The sequence below is a fragment of the Salvelinus namaycush genome, chromosome 3 (assembly GCF_016432855.1).
Source record: "Salvelinus namaycush isolate Seneca chromosome 3, SaNama_1.0, whole genome shotgun sequence".
In the NCBI taxonomy this organism is placed as follows: domain Eukaryota; kingdom Metazoa; phylum Chordata; class Actinopteri; order Salmoniformes; family Salmonidae; genus Salvelinus; species Salvelinus namaycush.
In genome coordinates this window covers 91,538,085-91,557,420 of record NC_052309.1, presented here as the reverse complement: position 1 = coordinate 91,557,420, position 19,336 = coordinate 91,538,085, and the positions used below count along the sequence as shown (strand labels likewise).

At 44.7% G+C, this 19,336-nt stretch overlaps 1 protein-coding gene across 6 annotated transcripts; it reads left to right on the top strand.

Moving 5' to 3' along the window:
* Positions 1-7,607: 7,607 nt before the first annotated feature.
* On the top strand, positions 7,608-14,737 carry LOC120042417 (oocyte zinc finger protein XlCOF6-like). Of its 6 annotated transcripts, none has more exons than XM_038987286.1 (3): positions 7,608-7,871; positions 10,372-13,898; positions 14,250-14,737. In XM_038987286.1, exons 1-2 carry the CDS (start codon positions 7,646-7,648, stop codon positions 12,822-12,824), a joined length of 2,679 nt encoding a protein of 892 aa, XP_038843214.1. In that variant the 5' UTR covers positions 7,608-7,645; the 3' UTR covers positions 12,825-13,898; positions 14,250-14,737. The 6 variants fall into 6 exon arrangements, with proteins under 6 accessions (XP_038843214.1, XP_038843210.1, XP_038843189.1 ...); XM_038987282.1 differs by having other exon boundaries at positions 10,372-14,150; positions 14,278-14,737; XM_038987261.1 differs by having other exon boundaries at positions 10,372-14,150.
* The last annotated feature ends 4,599 nt before the right edge of the window (positions 14,738-19,336 follow it).

Sequence of the window (19,336 nt, the reverse complement as noted above, 5' to 3'; positions counted from 1 at the left end):
GGTGGCGGCAATATACCTTTTTGGATGTAGTCTGTAAACCTTAAAGAAGAAGAAGAAAGCCATGGACGATAGTCTCAAGTTAAATGTTGAAACCACAGTTGTTGACTGTGTTTATAGCCAAGCGATTAATATCGGCAGCCGTTAACATATTTGGGATAGAGGAAAGGTGGATAGCCCAGTACCAGGAGCCACTAGCAGCAGTGACTGTTGAGATAATGGCGGCGGTGGAAACGACTATTGAACAAGAGCTCTCTCGTTCAAAGGAGGAGATTGAACGTCTACGGAGGCTTCTTCTGGAGTTGGGAGCAGGTTCGTAGATAGGTCTTGAAAGAGAGCGAGAGGGGGTGGTTTACACGGGTAACAAATAACCACCAGAGAGGGGCAAGTTTAGCCCATATGTAACGGATGTGAAATGGCTAGCTAGTTAGCGGGTACGCGCTACTAGCGTTTCAATCAGTTACGTCACTTGCTCTGAAACCTACAAGTAGTGTTGCCCCTTGCTCTGCAAGGGCCGCAGCTTTTGTGGAGCGATGGGTAACGATGCTTCGTGGGTGACCGTTGTTGATGTGTGCAGAGGGTCCCTGGTTCGCGCCCGAGGTCGGGGCGAGGGGACGTACTAAAGTTATACTGTTACACATAGCATGGCTAGAATTAGCTGTTTTTAAGCAACGCTAGGTGTATTTCAGGGGAGAACAAATGCCCCCTCCCAGGGAAGCCACCGCACGAACATCAAGGCCGCCCGCGGTACTGCCGGCATTGCCAATCTTCGTGTAAATAAACACATTTCGAAAACAATTATTCTACCAATAAATGCTTCCATTACTCCAGATGTACAAATGTTAAGGATAATTTAGTAGCTAGTGGCAGCCTGCAGTACCCCGGTTGAGCTTCAGCTTGACCAACTCAATGAGAGGGCGCACCACTGAGCTAGCCTGCAACGTCACTTTCTGGAGTAGCTAAAACAGCGCATGTTATTGCGGCGTTTAAAACAACTGGGAACTCGGAGAAATACGAGTTCAAATCATGACGCCAGTGATCGGAAAGTCTTAGCTCTAGAAATGGATGGCCGTTAAAATCGATTTTTTTCCAATCTGAGCTCGTTTTTTCCCCGAGTTCCCAGTTGTTTTGAACGCACTGAGTCGGATATTTCCGAGTTCCCAGTTTTAACGTGGCATTAGTCTACAGACATTTCCCACATGAGAAGCCATCATAACCGGCTTCAAATGCGCTATTGAGTCTTCACATAGGAATGAATGGTGTCACGTGATCGATGGCTTTGTCTATTCAAATTGCCATTGGCGTATTTACGCTCGTGTTGCTTTCAATTGCCTTGCAAAAAACCTGAACAGTCCGCAGGAAGCCAGATGTTAATTTAAATACAATTACATTTCCTATGGCGGTGGGCTTGGACTGTTGGTCATTATAACGGGGAATTAGAAATAAAATATCTAAAGGAATGTATTATTAAGCAGACTTACCTTAGCAGCTAAGCTAGAATAGATAAACACCTGCAGCTCTGCTGTTGGAAATGGCTTGTTATGAGTAGTCAAACGGAGGCACTGGGGCAAAATGTGTCTCGGAAAACGTCAAATATATTTTCCAAATATCCTAAATCTTTAGTGACCACAGAGAGTCAGGACACCTGTTTAACAGTCCATCTGAAAGACAGCACCCTACACAGGGAAATGTCCCCAATCACTGCCTTGGGATTTATTTTTAGCCTAGAGGAAGCAGTGCCTCCTACTGTCCCTCCAGCACCACTTCCAGCTGGTCTCCCATCCAGGGACCGACCAGGACTGACCCTGCTTAGCTTGAGTGGTAAACCAGCAGTGGGATGCAGGGTGGTATGTTACTGGCCAACCGCATATAAGAGTAATGTGATGTAGCCTAATGTAAGTAGATATCTAGCTAAGCCCTCTGTGATGTGATGTAGCCTAATGTAAGTAGCTGTCTAGCTAAGGCCTCTGGGATGTGATGTAGCCTACTGTAAGTAGTTGTCTAGCTAAGGCCTCTGGGATGTGATGTAGCCTAATGTAAGTAGCTGTCCAGCTAAGGCCTCTGGGATGTGATGTAGCCTACTGTAAGTAGCTAAGCCCTCTGGGATGTGATGTAGCCTAATGTAAGTAGCTAAGCCCTCTGGGATGTGATGTAGCCTAATGTAAGTAGCTAAGCCCTCTGGGATGTGATGTAGCCTAATGTAAGTAGCTAAGCCCTCTGGGATGTGATGTAGCCTACTGTAAGTAGCTAAGCCCTCTGGGATGTGATGTAGCTAAAGCCTCTCATCCCTTGTCATTTCTCATTGTGGCCAAAGCAAAGAGCAGCCAACCTCCTAGCAAGATTCACCACTATCTGCTGTATGCTATCCCTTTAGCCTCAGCAGAACATAGACACATGAGTGTATTTGGATATATAAGAAATGTCTTTGTTTTTGTCTAACTGGCTAATTATTCCGTCTCCTTCTCTCCAGACCCCCAGCAGCTAACTGTCCCCGAAGAGGAGGTTCCCCCTGAGCAGCAGCACTGTGAGCAGGAGTGGAGCCCCAGTCTGGGGCAGCAGGACCTAGAGCCCACACAGATTAAAGAGGAACGGGAGGAAGTCAGGACGAGTCAGGAGGAAGAGCAGCTTCACAGACTTGAGTCTGATTCCACAGATGTTGTAGAGTTCATATTTACTGCTCCTCCCTGTGTGGAAAAGTACTCTGATCAGGACAGAGACTCTCTACCCACCAACACAACTGAACAGATACAAACAGAACCTAATGGAGAGGACCACAGAGTATCAGAACCAACCAGTGACTCTCTGCTCCTCTCTGCAGTAAATCCAGACTGTTCTGCAGCTCACAGTGAAATCATTGTAAGTGTGGATGAGGATGAGAGTGAGGAACCTGTGTTAAAGACCCTCAAATCAAGGAGGACACAGGCAGAGAAACGACAAAGCTCTCAAGTCTGCACTGAGGCCAAGACAACCAGTGAGCTGAAAGAACCATTGAAGTCTCACACGAATAAGAAACCATTCAAATGTCCTGTGTGCAGTAAACGCTATAAGACACTCGGATGTGATGTAGCCTACTGTAAGTAGCTAAGCCCTCTGGGATGTTTCTGGTGTCCTTTGTTTCTGCTGCATGATATCCCTTTAGCCTCAGCAGAGCATAGACACATGAGTGTATTTGGATATATATGAAATGTCTTTGTTTTTGTCTAACTGGCTAATTATTCCGTCTCCTTCTCTCCAGACCCCCAGCAGCTAACTGTCCCTGAAGAGGAGGTTCCCCCTGAGCAGCAGCACTGTGAGCAGGAGTGGAGCCCCAGTCTGGGGCAGCAGGACCTAGAGCCCACACAGATTAAAGAGGAACGGGAGGAAGTCAGTATAAAAGACACCTGTTATCAGTGTAAAATACACCTGTCCACAACCTCAAACAGTCACACTCTAAACTCCACTATGGCCAAGACCAAAGAGCTGTCAAAGGACACCAGAAACAAAATTGTAGACCTGCACCAGGCTGGGAAGACTGAATCTGCAATAGGTAAGCAGCTTGGTTTGAAGAAATCAACTGTGGGAGCAATTATTAGGAAATGGAAGACATACAAGACCACTGATAATCTCCCTCGATCTGGGGCTCCACGCAAGATCTCACCCCGTGGGGTCAAAATGATCACAAGAACGGTGAGCAAAAATCCCAGAACCACACGGGGGGACCTAGTGAATGACCTGCAGAGAGCTGGGACCAAAGTAGCAAAGCCTACCATCAGTAACACACTACGCCGCATGGGACTCAAATCCTGCAGTGCCAGACGTGTCCCCCTGCTTAAGCCAGTACATGTCCAGGCCCGTCTGAAGTCTGCTAGAGAGCATTTGGATGATCCAGAAGAAGATTGGGAGAATGTCATATGGTCAGATGAAACCAAAATATAACTTTTTGGTAAAAACTCAACTCGTCGTGTTTGGAGGACAAAGAATGCTGAGTTGCATCCAAAGAACACCATACCTACTGTGAAGCATGGGGGTGGAAACATCATGCTTTGGGGCTGTTTTTCTGCAAAGGGACCAGGACGACTGATCCATGTAAAGGAAAGAATGAATGGGGCCATGTATCGTGAGATTTTGAGTGAAAACCTCCTTCCATCAGCAAGGGCATTGAAGATGAAATGTGGCTGGGTCTTTCAGCATGACAATGATCCCAAACACACCGCCCGGGCAACGAAGGAGTGGCTTCGTAAGAAGCATTTCAAGGTCCTGGAGTGGCCTAGCCAGTCTCCAGATCTCAACCCCATAGAAAATCTTTGGAGGGAGTTGAAAGTCTGTGTTGCCCAGCAACAGCCCCAAAACATCACTGCTCTAGAGATCTGCATGGAGGAGTGGGCCAAAATACCAGCAACAGTGTGTGAAAACCTTGTGAAGACTTACAGAAAACGTTTGACCTCTGTCATTGCCAACAAAGGGTATATAACAAAGTATTGAGATAAGTATTTGGTCAATAACAAAAGTTTATTTTCCACCATAATTTGCAAATAAATTCATTAAAAATCCTACAATGTGATTTTCTGGATTTTTTCTTTCTCATTTTGTCTGTCATAGTTGAAGTGTACCTATGATGAAAATTACAGGCCTCATCTTTTTAAGTGGGAGAACTTGCACAATTGGTGGCTGACTAAATACTTTTTTGCCCCACTGTACACATAATACCCCATAATGACATCACAATACCCCATAATGACATCACAATACCTCATAATGACAAAGTGAAAACAAAAAAGAAATACCTTATTTACATAAGTATTCAGCCCCTTTGCTATTTGACTCGAAATTGAGCTCAGGTGCATCCTGTTTCCATTGATCATCCTTGAGATGTTTCTACAATTTGATTGGAGTCCACCTGTGGTAAATTCAATTGATTGGATATGATTTGGAAAGGCACACACCTGTTTATATAAGGTCCCACAGTTGTCAGAGCAAAAATCAAGCCATGAGGTCAAAGGAATTGCTCGTAGAGATCCGAGAAAGGATTGTGTCGAGGCACAGATCTGGGGAAGGGCACTTAAACATTTCTGCAGCATTAAAGATCCCCAAGAACACAATGGCCTCCATCATTCTTAAATGGAAGAAGTTTGCAACCACCAAGACTCTTCCTAGGGCTGTCCGCCCGGCCAAACTGAGCAATCAGGGGAGAAGTGCCTTGGTCAGGGACGTGACCAAGAACCCGATGGTCACTCTGACAGAGCTCCAGAGTTCCTCTGTGGAGAACCATCTCTGCAGCACTCCACAAATCAGGCCTTTATGGTAGAGTGGCCAGACAGAAGCCACTCCTCAGTAAAAGGCACATGACAGCCCACTTGGAGTTTGCCAAAAGGCAGCTAAAGACTCTCAAGATTCTCTGATCTGAAGAAACCAAGATTGAACTCTTTGGCCTGAATGCCAAGCGTCACGTCTGGAGGAAACCTGGCAACATCCCTACGGTGAAGCATGGCGGTGGCAGCATCATGCTGTGGGGAGGTTTTTCAGCAGCAGGGACTGGGAGACTAGTCAGGATCGAGGGAAAGATGAACGGAGCAAAGTACAGAGAGATCCTTGATGAAAACTTGCTCCAGAGTGCTCAGGACCTCAGACTGGGGGCGAAGGTTCACCTTCCAACAGGACAACAACCCTAAGCACACAGCCAAGTCAACACAGGAGTGGCTTCGGGATAAGTTTCTGAATGTCCTTGAGTGGCCCAGCCAGAGCCCCGACTTGAACCCGATTGAACATCTCTGGAGAGACCTGAAAATAGCTGTGTAGCGACGCTCCCCATCCAACCTGACAGAGCTTAAGAGGATCTATCTACCGAGAAGAAGGGGAGAAACTCCCCAAATACAGGTGTGCCAAGCTTGTAGTGTCATACCCAAGAAGACTCGAGGCTTTGCTTCAACAAAGTACTGAGTTAAGGGTCTGAACACTCATGGAAATGTGATATTTCCCGGGGGGGGGGGGTTTATAAACTTGCAAAAAATTCTAAAAACCTGTTTTTGATTTATCATTATGGGGTATTGTGTGTAGATTGATGGAGGGGGGGGGGGGCAATGTAATACATTTTAGAATAAGGCTGTAACGTAACAAAATGTGGAAAAAGTCAAGGGGTCTGAATAGTTTCCGTATGCACTGGATAGCATAACCGCTGCATTGTACATTTCTCACCTTTTCTGGCCATGATGAGTTCATATTCCCAAAGAAGCTATGCAACAAATAACCATGCGCATCTCTCATTTAATTGGGTCTATTAGATAGGCTATTATAATGTCTAGTTTCTGCTCTAGTCTATGCATCCAACAGGCAGCGCAGTTTATTACCTAGGGTACTGGGGGGGTAACTAGCCCTCCCCTAAGATCAATGTCTAATTGCTGACACAAGAAAGCAATGTTTGGAAAATAAATGGTATGTGGATGAAGGTTATGCGTAGGCCAATAAACTATAAAGGGAAATAAATATCTACAGTTTACACTTTTTTTGTTATTTCATGAAACTTTGTTTTTAGGAAAGGGGGTAACAGTTACCCTGGTAGAAGGTTATCAATCAAATGTATTTATAAAGCCCTTCTTACATCAGCTGATGTCACAAAGTGCTGTACAGAAATCCAGCCTAAAACCCCAAACAGCAAGCAATGCAGGTGTAGAAGCATGGTGGCTAGGATAAACTCCCTAGAAAGGCCAAAACCTAGAGACGAACCAAGCTGTGAGGGGTGGACAGTTTTCTTCTGCCAGTGCTGGGTGGAGATTATAACAGAACATGGCCAAGATGTTCAAATGTTCATAGATGACCAGCAGGGTCAAATAATAATAATCACATGGCATAGGATTTCACACAAGTGTGTTAAAATCTATTTAATTCGTTTTATTTAGAAATTCTTTAGTAAGTAATACTTAAAAGCTAAGTCTAGTTGTCTTATTTTTATTATTTAATAGGTCCCCATGAGAGCCAGTTTCATCATAGTGCTTGATGGTTTTTGCGACTGCACTTGAAGAAACTTTCAAGTTCTTGAAATTTTCCATATGACTCACCATGTCTTAAAGTAATGATGGGCTGTCATTTCTCTTTGCTTATTTGAGCTGTTCTTGCCATAATATGGACTTGGTCTTTTACCAAATCGGGCTATCTTCTGTTTACCACCCCTACCTTGTCACAACACAACAGACTGGCTCAAACACGTTAAGAAGGAAAGAAATTCCAGAAATGAACTTTTAACAAGGCACAACTGTTAATTTAAATGCATTCCAGGTGACTACCTCATGAAGCTGGTTGAGAGAATGTCAAGAGTGTGCAAAGCTGTCATCAAGGCAACGGTTGGCTACTTTGAAGAATCTAAAATATATTTGGATTGGTTTAACACTTTTTGGTTACTACATGATACCATATGTGTTATTTCATAGTTCTGATGTCTTCACTATTTTTCTACAATGTAGAAACATTTACAAATAAAGAAAAACCCTTGAATGAGTAGGTGTGTCCAAACTTTTGACTGGTACTGTATATATAATTATTTAATTTTTTGTTAAAGCCTCAGTTTTTATGCCACCCGATAGGTGGCGGCAATATACCTTTTTGGATGTAGTCTGTAAACATTAAAGAAGAAGAAGAAAGCCATGGACGACAGTCTCAAGTTAAATGTTTCTTCAAAATGTCGAAACCACATTTGTTGACTGTGTTTATAGCCAAGCGATTAATATCGGCAGCCGTTAACATATTTGGGATAGAGGAAAGGTGGATAGCCCAGTACCAGGAGCCACTAGCAGCAGTGACTGTTGAGATAATGGCGGCGGTGGAAACGACTATTGAACAAGAGCTCTCTCGTTCAAAGGAGGAGATTGAACGTCTACGGAGGCTTCTTCTGGAGTTGGGAGCAGGTTCGTAGATAGGTCTTGAAAGAGAGCGAGGGGGGGGGGTTTACACGGGTAACAAATAACCACCAGCGAGGGGCAGCTAGTTTAGCCCATAGCATGGCTAGAATTAGCTGTTTTTAAGCAACGCTAGGTGTATTTCAGGGGAGAACGAATGCCCCCTCCCAGGGAAGCCACCGCACGAACATCAAGGCCGCCCGCGGTACTGCCGGCATTGCCAATCTTCGTGTAAATAAACACATTTCGAAAACAATTATTCTACCAATAAATGCTTCCATTACTCCAGATGTACACAAGTTAAGGATAATTTAGTAGCTAATGGCAGCCTGCAGTACCCCGGTTGAGCTTCAGCTTGACCAACTCAATGAGAGGGCGCACCACTGAGCTAGCCTGCAACGTCACTTTCTGGAGTAGCTAAAACAGCGCATGTTATTGCGGCGTTTAAAACAACTGGGAACTCGGAAAAATACGAGTTCAAATCATGATGCCAGTGATCGGAAAGTCTTAGCTCTAGAAATGGATGGCCGTTGAAATCGATTTTTCCCAATCTGAGCTGTTTTTTTCCCCGAGTTTCCAGTTGTTTTGAACGCACTGAAGTCGGATATTTCCGAGTTCCCAGTTTTAAACGAGGCATTAGTCTACAGACATTTCCCACATGAGAAGCCATCATAACCGGCTTCAAATGCGCTATTGAGTCTTCACATAGGAATGAATGGTGTCACGTGATCGATGGCTTTGTCTATTCAAATTGCCATTGGCGTATTTACGCTCGTGTTGCTTTCAATTGCCTTGCAAAAAACCTGAACAGTCCGCAGGAAGCCAGATGTTAATTTAAATACAATTACATTTCCTATGGCGGTGGGCTTGGACTGTTGGTCATTATAACGGGGAATTAGAAATAAAATATCTAAAGGAATGTATTATTAAGCAGACTTACCTTCGCAGCTAAGCTATAATAGATTCACACCTGCAGCTCTGCTGTTGGAAATAGCTTGTTATGAGTAGTCAAACGGAGGCACTGGGGCAAAATGTGTCTCGGAAAACGTCAAATATATTTTCCAAATATCCAAAATCTTTAGTGACCACAGAGAGTCAGGAAACCTGTTTAACGGTCCATCTGAAAGACAGCACCCTACACAGGGAAATGTCCCCAATCACTGCCTTGGGGCATTGGGATCTATTTTTAGACTAGAGGAAGCAGTGCCTCCTACTGTCCCTCCAGCACCACTTCCAGCTGGTCTCCCATCCAGGGACCGACCAGGACTGACCCTGCTTAGCTTGAGTGGTAAACCAGCAGTGGGATGCAGGGTGGTATATTACTGGCCAACCGCATACAAGAGTAATGTGATGTAGCCTAATGTAAGTAGCTGTCTAGCTAAGGCCTCTGGGATGTGATGTAGCCTACTGTAAGTAGCAAAGCCCTCTGTGATGTGATGTAGCCTAATGTAAGTAGATATCTAGCTAAGCCCTCTGTGATGTAGCCTAATGTAAGTAGCTGTCTAGCTAAGGCCTCTGGGATGTGATGTAGCCTACTGTAAGTAGCAAAGCCCCCTGGGATGTGATGTAGCCTACTGTAAGTAGCTAAGCCCTCTGGGATGTGATGTAGCCTAATGTAAGTAGCTATCTAACTAAGCCCTCTGGGATGTGATGTAGACTAATGTAAGTAGCTGTCTAGCTAAGGCCTCTGGGATGTGATGTAGCCTACTGTAAGTAGCAAAGCCCTCTGTGATGTGATGTAGCCTAATGTAAGTAGATATCTAGCTAAGCCCTCTGTGATGTAGCCTAATGTAAGTAGCTGTCTAGCTAAGGCCTCTGGGATGTGATGTAGCCTACTGTAAGTAGCAAAGCCCCCTGGGATGTGATGTAGCCTACTGTAAGTAGCTAAGCCCTCTGGGATGTGATGTAGCCTAATGTAAGTAGCTATCTAACTAAGCCCTCTGGGATGTGATGTAGCCTAATGTAAGTAGCTGTCTAGCTAAGCCCTCTGGGATGTGATGTAGCCTAATGTAAGTAGCTGTCTAGCTAAGCCCTCTGGGATGTGATGTAGCCTAATGTAAGTAGCTGTCTAGCTAAGCCCTCTGGGATGTGATGTAGCCTAATGTAAGTAGCTGTCTAGCTAAGCCCTCTGGGATGTGATGTAGCCTAATGTAAGTAGCTGTCTAGCTAAGATCTCTGGGATGTGATGTAGCCTACTGTAAGTAGCTAAGCCCTCTGGGATGTGATGTAGCCTGCTGTAAGTAGCTAAGGCCTCTGGGATGTGATGTAGCCTACTGTAAGTAGCTAAGCCCTCTGGGATGTGATGTAGCCTACTGTAAGTAGCTAAGGCCTCTCATCCCTTGTCATTTCTCATTGTGGCCAAAGCAAAGAGCAGCCAACCTCCTTGCTAGATTCACCACTATCTGCTGTATGATATTTCTTTAGCCTCAGCAGAGCATAATGAGTGTATTTGGGTAAATATGAAATGTTTTTGTCTAACTGGCTAATTATTCCGTCTCCTTCTCTCCAGACCCCCAGCAGCTAACTGTCCCTGAAGAGGAGGTTCCCCCTGAGCAGCAGCACTGTGAGCAGGAGTGGAGCCCTAGTCTGGGGCAGCAGGACCTAGAGCCCACACAGATTAAAGAGGAACGGGAGGAAGTTAGGATGAGTCAGGAGGAAGAGCAGCTCCACAGACTTGAGTCTGATTCCACAGATGTTGTAGAGTTCATATTTACTGCTCCTCCCTGTGTGGAAAAGTACTCTGATCAGGACAGAGACTCTCTACCCACCAACACAACTGAACAGATACAAACAGAACCTAATGGAGAGGACCACAGAGTATCAGAACCAACCAGTGACTCTCTGCTCCTCTCTGCAGTAAATCCAGACTGTTCTGCAGCTCACAGTGAAATCATTGTAAGTGTGGATGAGGATGAGAGTGAGGAACCTGTGTTAAAGACCCTCAAATCAAGGAGGACACAGGCAGAGAAACGACAAAGCTCTCAAGTCTGCACTGAGGCCAAGACAACCAGTGAGCTGAAAGAACCATTGAAGTCTCACACGAATAAGAAACCATTCAAATGTCCTATGTGCAGTAAACACTATAAGACACTAGGCGGTTTAAAAACACATCAGAGAATTCACTCAACTGAAAATAATCATCACTGCAAGAAATGTGGCAAATCATTTAACTTGTTGCAGCAATGGAAGAAACATATGAAGACTCACACAGAGGAGGAATCACCTACATGTCATGTGTGCAGTAAAAGTTTTAAACTACCAAACCATCTGAAAACTCATATGAGATGCCACACCGTAGAGACATCCAGTCAGTGTCCAACATGTGAAAAACACTTTAAATCAACGAAAGACCTAGAGAGTCATCAGAGAATTCACAAGGGAGAGAAACCGTATCCGTGTCCGACATGTGAAAAATGCTTTCAATCAACGAAATATCTAAAGAGTCATCAGAGAATTCACACGGGAGAGAAATCGTATCAGTGTACAACATGTGAAAAATGCTTTCAATCAACGAAATATCTAAAGAGTCATCAGAGAATTCACACGGGAGAGAAATCGTATCAGTGTACAACATGTGAAAAATGCTTTCAATCAATGAAATATCTAAAGAGTCATCAGAGAATTCACACGGGAGAGAAATCGTATCAGTGTACAACATGTGAAAAATGCTTTCAATCAATGAAATATCTAAAGAGTCATCAGAGAATTCACACTGGAGAGAAACCGTATCCGTGTACAATGTGTGAAAAATGCTTTACATTAGCAAAAGATCTAAAGAAACATCAGAGAATTCACATTGAAGATCAACTATACCAGTGTCCAACATGTGCAAAATGCTTTAAGTCAAAGTACAATCTTAAACACCACAAGAAAATTCACACCGAAGAGAAATCGTATAGCTGCAATGATTGTGTCAAGTGTTACAGGACCAAGACGGGCTTAGAAGAGCATGTGAGGACTCACACAGGAGAGAAACCTTTTAAGTGTTCTGTGTGTGAAAAGTTCTTTACTTCAACGACCATTCTAAGACGCCACGAGAGAACTCACAGTGGAGAGAAACCACACGGATGCACACAATGCAACAAACGCTTCCCTGTCAAATCAGACCTGGTTAAACACATGAGGACTCACACAGGGGAGAAACCTTTTAGCTGTAAAGAATGTGACAAATGTTTCAGTCATAACATTAGCCTGAGACTACACATGAGAACTCACACAGGGGTGAAACCATACAGCTGCAAAGAATGTGGCAAATGTTTTTCTGTTAACAGTAACCTGAGAATGCACATGAAAATTCACACAGGAGAGAAATCGTTTTGTTGCCAAGAATGTGGTAAATGTTTCCGTCATAAAATTAGCCTGAGACTGCATATGATGACTCACAGTGGTGAAGAGAATCTTCATGGATGTACTCAATGCAACAAACGTTTTCCCATCAAATCTCTCCTGGTTAAACACATGATAACACACACAGGGGAGAAATCTAATAGCTGCAAAGAATGTAACAAATGTTTCCTTCATAACATTAGCCTGAGACTGCACATGAGAATGCACACAGGGGAGAAATCATATACCTGCAAAGCATGTGGCAAATGTTTCCAAAACAAGATGGTTCTGACGAGGCATATGAGAACTCACACAGGAGAGAATCCATACAAGTGTCCTCTTTGTGTCAGTTCCCTTATGTCATCAAAAGAACTAAAACATATTTACGTGGGAGACAAACCAGAGACCGACCAACCAGAGAATCCATCGTGCCTCTGCAGCGATTGTGGCAAATGCTTCCCGACGATGAAAACCCTGAGAGACCATATGAGGACCACACATGACGAGAGAAGGCATCCGTGCTCTGTTTGTGGAGATTTGTTTATGTCATTGGGTTCTCTTAAAGTTCACCAGAAAATTCACACTGGAGAGAAACCACAGCAATGTTCTGTTTGTGGAAAATATTTTGCATTGTAGTGATGGGAAGTTTGGCTCTTTTTACAGACTCTGATCTTTGACTCGTTTAAATAACTCATCTTTCGACTAATTTCTTTCGAGTCAGTAATGCCCAGAGCACGCAGGACCCCCTCCCGGTGAATGATGAAATGATTCTACAAGTCTCTCGTTCACTATAAGGGGCTTATTGGAGTTGTCATTTGTAAAAGTGGCTTTAAGCAATGTACATTTGTCATTGCCACACATACAAATTATATTATTTATTGATACCTTGTAAAAGGAGGTCTAGCTACGGCCTGACTAGGAAGGAGGTCTAGGTACGGCCTGACTAGGAAGGAGGTCTAGGTACGGCCTGACTAGGAAGGAGGTCTAGCTACGGCCTGACTAGGAGGGAGGTCTAGGTACGGCCTGACTAGGAAGGAGGTCTAGGTACGGCCTGACTAGGAAGGAGGTCTAGGTACGGCCTGACTAGGAAGGAGGTCTAGCTACGGCCTGACTAGGAAGGAGGTCTAGCTACGGCCTGACTAGGAAGGAGGTCTAGGTACGGCCTGACTAGGAAGGAGGTCTAGGTACGGCCTGACTAGGAAGGAGGTCTAGGTACGGCCTGACTAGGAAGGAGGTCTAGGTACGGCCTGACCAGGAAGGAGGTCTAGCTACGGCCTGACCAGGAAGGAGGTCTAGGTATGGCCTGACCAGGAAGGAGGTCTAGCTACGGCCTGACCAGGAAGGAGGTCTAGCTACGGCCTGACCAGGAAGGAGGTCTAGCTACGGCCTGACCAGGAAGGAGGTCTAGGTACGGCCTGACCAGGAAGGAGGTCTAGCTACGGCCTGACCAGGAAGGAGGTCTAGCTACGGCCTGACTAGGAAGGAGGTCTAGGTACGGCCTGACTAGGAAGGAGGTCTAGGTACGGCCTGACTAGGAAGGAGGTCTAGGTACGGCCTGACTAGGAAGGAGGTCTAGCTACGGCCTGACTAGGAAGGAGGTCTAGCTACGGCCTGACTAGGAAGGAGGTCTAGCTACGGCCTGACTAGGAAGGAGGTCTAGCTACGGCCTGACTAGGAAGGAGGTCTAGGTACGGCCTGACTAGGAAGGAGGTCTAGCTACGGCCTGACTAGGAAGGAGGTCTAGGTACGGCCTGACTAGGAAGGAGGTCTAGCTACGGCCTGACTAGGAAGGAGGTCTAGCTACGGCCTGACTAGGAAGAAGGTCTAGCTACGGCCTGACTAGGAAGGAGGTCTAGGTACGGCCTGACTAGGAAGGAGGTCTAGCTACGGCCTGACTAGGAAGGAAGTCTAGCTACGGCCTGACTAGGAAGGAGGTCTAGGTACGGCCTGACTAGGAAGGAGGTCTAGCTACGGCCTGACTAGGAAGGAGGTCTAGGTACGGCCTGATTAGGATAGGCCTGATTAGGAGGGAGGTCTAGGTACGGCCTGACTAGGAGGGAGGTCTAGGTACGGCCTGACTAGGAAGGAGGTCTAGGTACGGCCTGACTAGGAAGGAGGTCTAGGTACGGCCTGACTAGGAGGGAGGTCTAGGTACGGCCTGACTAGGAAGGAGGTCTAGGTACGGCCTGACTAGGAGGGAGGTCTAGGTACGGCCTGACTAGGAAGGAGGTCTAGGTACGGCCTGACTAGGAAGGCGGTCTAGGTACGGCCTCACTAGATTGACAAGGCATTCCGTCGAGTCGTTACAGAGGCTTGACTGCTGTGAGGGTAATATGCACAATATAATTCACGAACTGCAGCACCCCCAAACGATTTGTGTTCGAGTTTGTTGAGCAGTGTTGGTGTATGTTTTGGTTCTACAAGCTGTGTATCATCATAACATTCAATTATTAATGACTTAGGGGCGGCAGGTAGCCTAGTAGTTAGTGTTGGTCTAGTAACCGAAAGATTGCAAGATCGAATCCCCGAGCTGACAAGGTAAAAATCTGTCGTTCTACCCCTGAACAAGGCAGTTAACCCACTGTTCCCGGTAGGCCGTCATTGTAAATAAGAATTTGTTCTTAACTGACTTGCCTAGTTAAATAAAGGTAAAAATAAAATAAAAAATGGTATTAATTTTTGCACCATGCGTTCAGTTATCAGATCTAAACACGTCTTTTTGTTCACTGCGCTCTGCAGGCTTATCTTTATCCTGCCTGGGTATATGACAGACAGCTGTTGGTCAAAGCACGTCTCTGGAGCCGCTGAGCCGGAGGAGGAGGAGCGTGTGGCAATCCTATAGTAGGACTCAATGCGGCCAGCAGGTCAAACCAACAATTAAAATGAACGAGTCACTCAGAAAAACGAGTCCGTAAAAAGAGTCGTTCACAAAGAAAAAGAATCGTTCGCAACCTGACAACGCAATAGTGATGTGGAGTTTATCTAAAACTCCACCAGGGAGTTCACTCTGGAGAGAAACGTTGTCAGGTTATCTAAAACTCCACCAGGGAGTTCACTCTGGAGAGAAACGTTGTCAGGTTATCTAAAACTCCACCAGGGAGTTCACTCTGGAGAGAAACGTTGTCAGGTTATCTAAAACTCCACCAGGGAGTTCACTCTGGAGAGAAACGTTGTCAGGTTATCTAGAACTCCACCAGGGAGTTCACTCTGGAGAGAAACGTTGTCAGGTTAGCTAAAACTCCACCAGGGAGTTCACTCTGGAGAGAAACGTTGTCAGGTTATCTAGAACTCCACCAGGGAGTTCACTCTGGAGAGAAACCGTTCTGCTGCAACTGCTTTAGAAATTGACAGAACTTGTAGAATATGGTAGAACGTCAGTTGATTTCATAGAGAGCAGTCAGTCAGTGTCTTGGCACCAAGAGTCCCTGTTCATCTACGATAGAAGACAGTGTCCTGAGTGGTATTATCTCTCAACGCTGTTCATCTATGATAGAAGACAGTGTCCTGAGTGGTATTATCTCTCAACCCTGTTCATCTATGATAGAAGACAGTGTCCTGAGTGGTATTATCTCTCAACCCTGTTCATCTATGATAGAAGACAGTGTCCTGAGTGGTATTATCTCTCAACCCTGTTCATCTATGATAGAAGACAGTGTCCTGAGTGGTATTATCTCTCAACCCTGTTCATCTATGATAGAAGACAGTGTCCTGAGTGGTATTATCTCTCAACCCTGTTCATCTATGATAGAAGACAGTGTCCTGAGTGGTATTATCTCTCAACCCTGTTCATCTATGATAGAAGACAGTGTCCTGAGTGGTATTATCTCTCAACCCTGTTCATCTATGATAGAAGACAGTGTCCTGAGTGGTATTATCTCTCAACCCTGTTCATCTATGATAGAAGACAGTGTCCTGAGTGGTATTATCTCTCAACCCTGTTCATCTATGATAGAAGACAGTGTCCTGAGTGGTATTATCTCTCAACCCTGTTCATCTATGATAGAAGACAGTGTCCTGAGTGGTATTATCTCTCAACCCTGTTCATCTATGATAGAAGACAGTGTCCTGAGTGGTATTATCTCTCAACCCTGTTCATCTATGATAGAAGACAGTGTCCTGAGTGGTATTATCTCTCAACCCTGTTCATCTATGATAGATGACAGTGTCCTGAGTAGTATTATCTCTCAACCCTGTTCATCTATGATAAAAGACAGTGTCCTGAGTGGTATTATCTCTCAACCCTGTTCATCTATGATAGAAGACAGTGTCCTGAGTGGTATTATCTCTCAACCCTGTTCATCTACGATAGAAGACAGTGTCCTGAGTGGTATTATCTCTCAACCCTGTTCATCTATGATAGAAGACAGTGTCCTGAGTGGTATTATCTCAACCCTGTTCATCTATGATAGAAGACAGTGTCCTGAGTTGTATTATCTCTCAACCCTGTTCATCTATGATAGATGACAGTGTCCTGAGTGGTATTATCTCTCAACCCTGTTCATCTATGATAGATGACAGTGTCCTGAGTGGTATTATCTCTCAACTCTGTTCATCTATGATAGATGACAGTGTCCTGAGTGGTATTATCTCTCAACCCTGTTCATCTATGATAGAAGACAGTGTCCTGAGTGGTATTATCTCTCAACCCTGTTCATCTATGATAGAAGACAGTGTCCTGAGTGGTATTATCTCTCAACCCTGTTCATCTACGATAGAAGACAGTGTCCTGAGTGGTATTATCTCTCAACCCTGTTCATCTACGATAGAAGACAGTGTCCTGAGTGGTATTATCTCTCAACCCTGTTCATCTATGATAGAAGACAGTGTCCTGAGTGGTATTATCTCTCAACCCTGTTCATCTATGATAGAAGACAGTGTCCTGAGTGGTATTATCTCAACCCTGTTCATCTATGATAGAAGACAGTGTCCTGAGTTGTATTATCTCTCAACCCTGTTCATCTATGATAGATGACAGTGTCCTGAGTGGTATTATCTCTCAACCCTGTTCATCTATGATAGAAGACAGTGTCCTGAGTGGTATTATCTCAACCCTGTTCATCTATGATAAAAGACAGTGTCCTGAGTGGTATTATCTCTCAACCCTGTTCATCTATGATAGATGACAGTGTCCTGAGTGGTATTATCTCTCAACCCTGTTCATCTATGATAGATGACAGTGTCCTGAGTGGTATTATCTCTCAAAAGGACACTTTGTTTTATGAAGGTTCATTGTTCACTAACCATGTCTGATTTTAACATTGTTATTGAACGACTACTAATCTGTCTTTTCTGTTTGATCAAATCCATTAATAAACTGAAAGGCACATTGTCGACAAGCAGACTGCACTTGACTTTTAAAGGCCTTTTTTTTTGCGATGTTTATGGAGATCGCATTCAAGTTAAATGTTGCGGATGTCGGCTAAGGTGATTTACGATCTGCAGTTCAAACAACAACAAAGCGGAAACCCCGCCACTGTTTTGGTAAACAGCTGAGTGATGAGGCTGGAGAAATGTAACCACTCTGACATTAGACTTGTTCAAATTCATAAACGGAGCTTTTCAATGCTAGGACCATCCATGAGATCAACATGGTAGTTTTAACCGCGGCCAAGATTCAAGCCGATCAGGAATTTGGACAATGCAGCATTTTAAAGGTAATTTTCAAATTACAGACATATGTGGCGGGTAAAGTTAGTGCGGTCTCCGCGAACGAGGAAATATTGCCATTAAAAGGGGCGATCGGATTGAATCTAGTTCCACAATTTGATATACAGTGTTGGTTTGCTATTCCGCGGTTGAAATTGTTCGGTAATTTCCGATGGAGCTGAAAGCGTTTACCTTTGAATGCAGTTTCCACGAACACGGGAACATTGACTTTTAACATTGCCTTTACATTTCAAATCCGCTGTAGCGCGTCTCTTCAGCTCTACAGATTGAATCTAGCCCTTGGCTTGTTTACAAACGAGTAAAACAACCCTGTATTTTAGCTCCTTCTGGAGTTACACCGTTGAAATAATTAGTCAGTTGGAGTTCATGATGGATTTATACGTTATATTATTCAGGAATTAATGGGTCTACACTGTGTACAAAACACTGACAGACTGACCAGCTGAAACAGGGCGGACTGACCAGCTGAAACAGGGCGGACTGACCAGCTGAAACAGGGCGGACTGACCAGCTGAAACAGGGCGGACTGACCAGCTGAAACAGGGCGGACTGACCAGCTGAAACAGGGCGGACTGACCAGCTGAAACAGGGCGGACTGATCAGCTGAAACAGGGCGGACTGACCAGCTGAAACAGGGCGGACTGACCAGCTGAAACATGACGGACTGACCAGCTGAAACATGACGGACTGACCAGCTGAAACATGACGGACTGACCAGGTGAAACATGACGGACTGACCAGGTGAAACATGACGGACTGACCAGCTGAAACATGACGGACTGACCAGCTGAAACATGACGGACTGACCAGCTGAAACATGACGGACTGACCAGCTGAAACATGACGGACTGACCAGGTGAAACATGACGGACTGACCAGGTGAAACATGACGGACTGACCAGGTGAAACATGACGGACTGACCAGGTGAAACATGACGGACTGACCAGGTGAAACATGACGGACTGACCAGGTGAAACATGACGGACTGACCGGCTGAAACATGACAGACTGACCGGGTGAAACATGACAGACTGACCAGGTGAAAGCTATGATCCCTTAATGATGTAACCTGTTAAATCCACTTCAATCAGTCTAGATCATCAACTAGATTTAGCCGCGGGTCGATTTATTATTATTTGGTTTTGTTTTCTTGAGTGGCTAGTCGGGGGGCCGGAACATAATTACAAATCATTTGTAGACTGCAAATTCACCGCAAGAAGCCCAAACCGATATTGTGTTTGACTAAAACATAATCATTTCAAACCTTGTTTACATTTGTACACAATCACGTCTCTCTATTATGCATGGGAATACTTTAACATATTTATTAAATTAAAATCACTTGGAGCTGATTTCCTTGTGTTCTTTTACAGTATTTTATGTCCCAACAATGAAAATTACACACTTTTTTTTCTATAACTTAAAAAAAAAAAATGCTCAACTTTGGGGGCCAAATAAAACCACCCGTGGGCCAGTTGGG